The 8,707-nt window shown below is 39.9% G+C and overlaps 2 protein-coding genes across 2 annotated transcripts; one reads left to right on the plus strand and one right to left on the minus strand.

Moving 5' to 3' along the window:
- The first annotated feature begins 554 nt into the window (after positions 1–554).
- On the plus strand, positions 555–5,166 carry LOC115952115. The gene is made up of 3 exons (XM_031069194.1): positions 555–903; positions 1,032–3,071; positions 3,449–5,166. Exons 1-3 carry the CDS (start codon positions 555–557, stop codon positions 5,164–5,166), a joined length of 4,107 nt encoding a protein of 1,368 aa, XP_030925054.1.
- Positions 5,167–5,275: 109 nt separating this feature from the next.
- LOC115953410 (glutathione S-transferase L3-like) lies at positions 5,276–8,707 on the minus strand. Its single transcript, XM_031071048.1, has 10 exons — positions 8,635–8,707; positions 8,402–8,476; positions 8,185–8,245; positions 7,926–8,012; positions 7,734–7,832; positions 7,537–7,642; positions 7,382–7,458; positions 7,061–7,168; positions 5,617–5,697; positions 5,276–5,497 (listed from the first exon to the last, which is right to left on the minus strand). Exons 1-10 carry the CDS (start codon positions 8,643–8,645, stop codon positions 5,486–5,488), a joined length of 717 nt encoding a protein of 238 aa, XP_030926908.1. The 5' UTR covers positions 8,646–8,707; the 3' UTR covers positions 5,276–5,485.

Below are 8,707 nucleotides of genomic sequence, written 5' to 3' on the forward strand. Positions count from 1 at the left end.
TTCTTGACGTTGAACAGATACCCCATCTTGATTTCGGTCAGGTTACTTTCTGGGTGCAGTTGCACAATATTCCATTGAAGAACCTATCCCAGGAAACTGGTGAAGCAGTAGGTAACTCAATTGGGATGGTGGTTCAAGTGGCTGACCTGGAAGACGACGGCGCGGGCGGCGAGTTCTTGAGAGTCCGAATAACCATGGATATTTCCAAGCCACTTCCGCGCTGCTCAAGACTTCGATCAGGGGGAAGACAGTTAGGGCTGGTGGGACTCAAATACGAACGCCTCCCTAACTTTTGTTATTGGTGCGGTCGTGTTACACATGGGGAGCGAGATTGTGAAGTTTGGTTGAGGGGAAAAGGGAAGTTGCGAAGAGAGGATCAATAATACGGCGAGTGGTTGAGAGCAGAACCGATTCGCCAAAGCAGAAAAACCGTGGCTGTTATCCCAGGCAATGCACGCAACCAGCCGCCATGGTGGAAGAAAAACCAATCAAGAAAAAGTAATGAAACCCCAGCTCCACGTCGAGATGATGTACACCATGATGCACAGTCTGCTATGGAGGCCGAGCATTACATGGATAACTTTGTGGCTTTCAAGAAAGGCAATACTGGAGTGGGCAGTAAGCATGATGAAGGACAACGTTGTGAATCCGCTAATGGGCTATGTTTGAAACAAACCAATCCGAGCCATGCAGTGAGATTGGATGAAGATGTTGTTGGTTTGTCTCTCCAAGAAAACAACATTCCATCCGACAGGGGTAGGGCCGAATGCTCACCACGTAAAGCCTCACTCCCCCTCAGCCTGAGAACTAATCCAATTCCATTGCAAGATTGCACAAACAGTGTTCCCAATTCTAATCCACAAGTATCCATTCGAACCTGGAAGAAGTTGGCCCGTGAACCAGGTAATCCAATTCCAATCTCTTCTCCTATGGTTATTGATAGAAGACCTAGCATTGAACTAGTTGATATGAGGGGAGGGAAAAAATTATGTTTGGCAGAATGTAACTATCATGAAAAAGAAAACTTGAAGGTGGTGGCTGGTTCCCAGCACCACCGGGCCCAATGAGTTGCCTTAGCTGGAACTGTCGTGGGCTTGGGAACCCACAGACAAAAGATGAACTAGTTACGTTGGTACGTAACAAAGATCCCAAGCTGATTTTCTTAATGGAAACCAAGGTTGAGAAATCAGTTTTAGTACGAATTGGTAGAAAGATACATTATGCTAATCTTTTTGAGGTTCCACGTCATAACACTGGGGGTGGTCTTGCTTTGTTTTGGACTGCTGATTCTAATGTGGATGTTCAATCTTTTTCAGAAAATCATATTGATGCTATTATTGACCATGGAGTTGATGACGCCTGGCGGTTCACTGGTTTCTACGGAGACCCTGAGACCACCAGCCGGGAAAACTCCTGGTCCATGCTCAGAACTTTGAGTACACGGTTTACTCTCCCTTGGTTGTGTATTGGTGATTTTAATGAAATCTTATATGCAGATGAGAAACAGGGTTGGCTTGATAGACCGGAGAGGCAAATGCAGGGTTTTCGTGATGCTCTTGATTTTTGCAGGTTGAAGGATTTGGGGTTTAATGGCTTCCCATTCACATGGTGTAACAGGCGCCCAGGAAATCAAAATGTTTGGATTCGATTGGATAGAGGGGTTGCTACCGTTGATTGGATTCTGAAATTCCCTACCTCCAGAATTCACCATTTGGATGCTTTTCATTCTGATCACAAGCCTATACTCCTAAGCCCAGATCTAGAACAAAACCGGTTTTATAAAAAAGGACGTCCTTTCTGGTTTGAAGCCATGTGGTTAAAGGACAGGTCCTGTGAAGAGGTAATTCGAGATTCTTGGGGAGTTGGGATGGTACAAGCCACGGCATGGGGTTTCAATAGCAAAATTTCTACCTGCCAAACAAATCTTAGAGTGTGGAATAAAAAGACTTTTGGCCATGTTCGACATTCTCTAAAGAAAAAATTAGCTGAGTTGAAGTCGGAGGAGGAGAGTGGAGGGTACAGAAACAATCCTTTTCGGATTCAGGAGTTACGAGACGACATCCAACAGTTACAAGCACGAGAGGAGTGTATGTGGAAGCAAAGATCTAGAAACAGATGGCTTAAGGAAGGGGACAAGAACACAAGATATTTTCACTGTAGAGCAAATCAAAGGAATAGGCGGAATTTGATTACAGGATTGGAAGATGACAATGGAATTTGGGTAGAAGATGAGGTCGGCTTGGGGAAGGTGGTGGAGGGCTATTTCGATCAAATTTTCACCAGTTCAAATCCGCATGGTTTTGACACTATCTTGTGTGGTATCCAAAGTGTTGTGGGGATGGATTCGACTGAGCAGTTAGAGGGTGATTTACAAGCTAGTGAAGTCAAAGAAGCTCTCAATCAAATGGCCCCCCTCACAGCCCCTGGTCTTGATGGTATGTCTCCTGTATTCTATAAGTCTTTCTGGCACATTGTAGGGGAAGACGTGACTGCAGTGGTGCTCCGAGCCTTAAACTCAGGTCTTGTTCCAGAATCCATAAATACTACTTTCATCACCCTCATACCCAAAATTAAAAACCCCAAGAAAGTTTCAGACTTTAGGCCAATAAGTTTGTGTAATGTCATCTATAAACTTATTGCTAAAGTGGTGGCTAACCGTTTGAAAAAGTTTCTAGCTATTTCTGTGCCAGATTCGCAGAGTGCTTTCCTTTCAGGTCGGTTGATATCTGATAACATTCTTGTGGCTTTTGAGACGCTTCATTATTTGAAGAGAAAAACACGAGGCAAAATGGGTTTTATGGCTCTAAAGCTTGATATGAGTAAAGCTTATGACCGGGTGGAGTGGAGTTTTGTGGAGGCAATAATGCAACATTTGGGGCTTGGGGAGAGGATGAGAAGAATAATTATGTCATGCATGAAGTCAGTGTCGTACTCAATTCTTCTCAATGGGCAGCCAGTTGGAAACATTAAACCCTCTAGGGGGCTCCGCCAAGGTTACCCTTTGTCACCGTATCTGTTCCTATTGTGTGCCATAGGTCTACAAGGCTTATTGAAAAAGGCAGAGATGGAAGGTAAGATAAAGGGGGTGGCTATTAGTAGATATGGTCTCGAGTCTCACACTTATTCTTTGCTGATGATAGTGTCCTATTTTGTCGTGCTACTGAGGCTGAGTGTCAGAGGGTCCTGGATATCTTGGCTATGTACGAAATGGGAACAGGTCAAAAAATTAATAAAGAGAAGACTAATATTTTCTTCAGCTCCAATACCCTACAACAAACCCAATCTCGCATCCAACATTTGTTGGGAGTCCCAGCAATCAGACAATATGAAAAATACTTGGGTTTGCCAGCACTAGTGGGGAGAGCGAAAAAAAGGAGTTTTATCTATCTCAAGGAAAGGGTGTGGAAGAAATTACAGGGGTGGAAAGAAAAGCTGTTGTCCATTGCAGGTAGGGAAGTTCTCATTAAAGCTGTCATTCAAGCCATACCAACGTACACTATGGGTTGTTTCAAGCTACCCAAAGGGTTGATCAAAGAGCTAGAAGTCCTTATTAGGAAGTTCTGGTGGGGCTATAATGATGATTCAAGGAAGGTGCATTGGGTTAGTTGGGAGAGGTTATGTGAGGCAAAAGAAGTGGGTGGAATGGGTTTCAAAGAAATTGAGAAGTTCAATGACGCTCTCCTTGCTAAGCAAGTATGGCGGATGATGCAAAACTCGGAGTCCCTTTGCTTTAGGGTCTTCAAAGCCCGTTTCTTCCCAAATTGCTCTATTCTTGATGCCAAGGAGTCAAATACCGGATCCTATGCATGGAAGAGCATTCTTGGTGCTCGGGATGTTATTAGAAAGGGTATGATGTGGCGTATTGGGAATGGTCAATCTGTTCGAATTAAGGAAGACAAGTGGCTCCCGGTAAAATCAAGTAGAGTAATCCTCTCCCCTCTCCCCTTAGTTATGGCGGAAACTAAGGTCAGCTCTCTTATCAATCTAGAGCTGGGTGTGTGGAAATCTGAGGAGGTTAACCGGGTTTTTCTACCTCATGAAACTTCTTTGGTATTGGGGATTCCACTTAGCCACAGAAAACCCCCTGACCGTGTGACTTGGGCATGCACTCCATCAGGGGAGTATAGCACAAGCAGCGCCTATAAATTGCTAGCTGCCTCGGCTTCAACAGCCCATGCAAGTTCATCCAACCAGGCCTCTCAGAGAAGTTTTTGGAAAGGAATTTGGAAGCTGCAGGTGCCCAACAAGATTAAACACTTCGTTTGGAGAGTTTGTAACAATGCTCTGCCTACCAAGTGTAACCTGAAGCGGCGTCATATTACAGAGTCAGACTTGTGCGAGTTGTGCAAAGATACCCCGGAAGATGCCTTTCATACACTGTGCTTTTGCAGCCTCGTAGCCCCTGTGTGGCAACCTTTCCACTGGTTCCAAACCATGATATCTCCCCCTCCCCTTAATTTCTGTGATTTACTTAACAAGCTTTTGCAGGTTCGGGATGATCTCAGAACAGAGTTGTTCGCAACAATCGCTTGGTGCTTGTGGAACAGACGAAATGCTCTTCATTTTGGTCGCCCAGCTAATCCCATGGTGAATATCAGTTTCGTTGCTAGTGCACTGGTACAGGAATTCATTGCTAGCCAGATTCCAGAAATCCCTATCCATCAACCTTCTGCTCAGCATCAATGGCGCCCTCCAGAACCAGATGCAGTCAAAGTGAACTTCGATGCGGCACTCTTCAAACGGACGAACTCAGCTGGTATTGGCATCATCGTACGTGATTGGAGAGGAGTTTCCCTTGCTGCCTTGTCCATGCCTATTCCGCTATCTTCATCAGTTGCTGATATGGAAGCGCTGGCCTGTCTCAGAGCGGTCCAATTAGCAGCAGAGTTGGAGTTTCAATGCGTAATCTTTGAAGGTGACTCGGCCACAGTCATTTCTGCAGTAAACCAGGGGTCTTCACTACTATCTTCCTTTGGAAATATTGTTGACGATATTCGGTATTTACTTCCTAGTTTTTCTTCAGCTACTTTTAGTCATGTCAACCGCACTGGTAATTTAGTTGCGGATGCTCTCACAAAAAAGGCTTCTTCCAACGTAGGTAGCCAAGTTTGGATGAATGCTTTACCTTCAGACATTGCCGTTTTGGTAGACTTTGATGTTCATTAGTTTTATTTTCAGTTCAATAAAGTCCCAGACTTGAGGTCTGGTTTCTCAAAAAAAAAAAAAAAAAAACAACTGCATGATGGCTAACTCGATCCCAATTCATATATATAAACAATATCTTTTTAGTACAGTACATCTTTTTTTGGGTAAAACTTTAGTACAGTACTGAACCATAGTACTATTTATTTAAGCAATTCATACATGCTGAAGACTCAGCTGCCCATGTCTTCAACTAGTACGTACACACATAAGACACCTTTGATATACCAGGAAACATTACAGAAAGGCAGACCACCATTTGTCCAAAGGAATTGTGAAATGTTCAGTGCCGAGCCTGAGGAAGAAAATTAGATAAAAGAGTGGTCAGAAAAAATGACATTTGAGGAAAATAATTAAGAGTATTTAACGAAATAAAATTCATAATTCCATTGCATGTTACTAAATGGTTTGTACCGAAAATAGGGCCTTGAATGTTTCAACAATCACTTTGGGATCCGGCTTTGTTGCCTTATAAGCATCAATCTTGTTTAACTCCTGCAGGGGTTGACATGAATGATCAATCAGTCATCAATCAATCAATATAGAAGAACTGAAATATTTTCAAGTCGGACGTAAGATATAAGAACAAATTAAATATTAACTTTTTGTTTCATTTGGTTTCATGTTTCAAGATTTTTCTAAATAAAAAATAAATAATTTTTGTATCCTTTAGTTCAATATTTCAAGATTTTTCATCCCTCACATATACATACAAAACTCTTTGCATTTTAATTCACTATTTTTACTTCTTGCACTTCTACCTCTTTATATATACATACCCATAACCCATGATGTCATCCCACGTCAAATATACACAGACCAAAAACGATGTCATTTACCTTCAATTTTTCGACAATACCTACCTAACTTTAACATTGTTATCTCATCTAATCTTAACCCGTATAAGTTGGCTACAACTAAGGAATGAGGCTTGTATTTTATATTGAGTGACAACGGCAATTACGATTTTGATGTTAAGGTTGGACGTTGTAGATTGTGGGTTTTGTAAATGATGTGATCGACTGTTGGTGTTTGGGATATGTATTTTGTTTTAAAATCAAGGAGAAAGAGAAATACACATTTTATATCAACTTTTATTCTACAATATTCCTCCAAAGTTGTTTTTATTTTTTTTCCTCATTACTTCAATTGAATAATTATAATGGATATGTGTATGCAATTTATAATTATTGATTTTTATGATAAACTCATTACTAATAAAATTTTATAACAATTATATTATAACTAGCCTCATCACACGCGCTTCGCACGTGCAATGAGGCTTTTTTTTTAATGGTCCTATTTTGTAAAAAAAAAAATTGTGTTTTTATTTTATTTTATATATATATATAATTTTTATTTCGAAAATCTAATTTATAAGTGAATAAATCAATTTGAAAATTAATAGGAGGGTAGTCCTATTTTTTAGGTAATATTTTAGTGGGAGTTAGAGTTGCATTTTTACCGGATTGTTCTTTAGTTTTGTCTCTACTTAAACATAGGGGTGTAGGGGCATTTTTGAACTAAAAAAAAAAAGGAATCCAAACAGGGAAAACCTCTTAAATAATAGTACAGATACATGTATAACATTTTCCAAATCCATCTTGCATCAAACATTATAACATTATTTGTGGGTATAAATTACTAGTTACCATTAAACAAGAATTCTAGTACATTAGAGAATGTAAAATATAGATATGGCATTTACATTGTATGCCCCACCGTAAAGATATCATGTTGAATTAAAAAATTGGCTATTAATCAAATGGGGGAGATAATTAATCTTATAACTTGCATATCTAGCTAAGACAATTAGAACTCACAATTGTCACTAAACCTCATATGTGTTTTAAGTTACCTCGATCCACTTAGCAAGTTTAGGCCTTCCTGTGGTGATGTCATAATTCCACATAGCTGAAAAGAAGATTTGGAATCTTTCAACAAACGGGATGTAAGCTATGTCCACCTGAAGATCACAAATTTTCACTCAATAATCAATATTACTGCTTTCCATTTCCCATATATATAGCTAAATAATCTTTGTCTTTAGTATAGGGCAAATAAATTCTGAATCTTTACTATGTTTAACGAGAATGTACCAAAGTCAATAAATAAACAAAAGGCACGCAACACAGCTACAACGAAAGATAAAAATGACATAGTTGAGAAGTCAACTTACCAAACTGAATTGACCAAGGAAGAAAGGCCCATCATCAAACTTGTGAAGAGCATTCTCCAGATGGTCAAAAGCAGGACCTGATTCAAGTTTAAGGTTTTAGTAAGCCCAGCTTCTATACAAAATGGTGTCAAGAGGCAGCAAGTTTTAAAGCTTACTAGCTTCTTTAACTGCGTCTCCTTTGAACGATGTGTACACTGTCTTGTTGAAGGTATCAATGTAGGGTATTAATTCTCCATGAGCAAACTCTTTTTTAACAAGATCCTATACAGTCACATCATAACTTTAGTCAAATTTCAATAGAGAGGTAGACAGCTTTTAAGAAGGGCACAATATTGAGTTATGCAAATCTTACATCGGGGCGAAGAGAAGGCCCTTCAAAGTTGCTGTCGACATATCTAATCAAATCGAGGCTCTCCCCGATGATTTTGCCATTGTGTTCCAATGCGGGTACCTGTTCATTTCTAGATATTGTTGGTCAATCAAGAAAATGAAACAGCCCAAACAATTATGCATTAGATAGGCATATTTTGTTTAAAAATATCACCTTGTTTTCATGGTAAACTTTCTCTTTGTACCAAGCAGGCCTGTTCTGAAGGTTAATAGGAACTAATTTAATATTGTCATGTAATCCCTGCAGCTCAAAATATTTAGCAACATAAATATTGAGTGCAAAACAATCCCTAGAAAAGCAAAAGGAGATATGATCCCATAAGAGCTGAAGGATCTATCTTTTTATCGAAATTAGAAGCTACTAAACGAATTAAGAAATGAGAACAAAGCGGACAAAAAGTCATGAAAATAACCTTATAGTTCCGGGTGATCCACACACGCTGTGCAAATGGGCATGTGTAAGAGATGTACAACCTTTGTAAGAAAAAACAAAAAAACACAAACAGGTCCAAGTCCATTTTAGCATATATAGTATAAAACAATGAAAACATCCTAAACAAAGACATAGAAAAGACAGTGAATCGGACAAAAAGAAAAAACGAATTAACAAAAAGGGAGAGAAGAGTGAACCTTGTAGTTCCATCAAATAGAGGAGGTGGTTCAGAAGTGGCATCCAAAGCTGTGGGAAGATGCTCGTTCACGGTCCTACACAACACATAACAACATTATTAAACAATCTTAGTCTTGGCAAAAAATTCAGAGAACCCCAAATGCGGAAACAAAACAGGAGCTACACAAAAGTGACAAAACAGCAACTGAGAAATAAAAAACTTGTGGTGAACTTCGAATTCTGAGACACTTACGCAGCAGCCATTGATGATGTTTTTTGGTTGTTGTTTTTAGAGGTCCTCTTCTTCTGTTGATTATAATCTGATG

This window comes from Quercus lobata, chromosome 7 (genome assembly GCF_001633185.2).
Source record: "Quercus lobata isolate SW786 chromosome 7, ValleyOak3.0 Primary Assembly, whole genome shotgun sequence".
Classification (NCBI taxonomy): domain Eukaryota; kingdom Viridiplantae; phylum Streptophyta; class Magnoliopsida; order Fagales; family Fagaceae; genus Quercus; species Quercus lobata.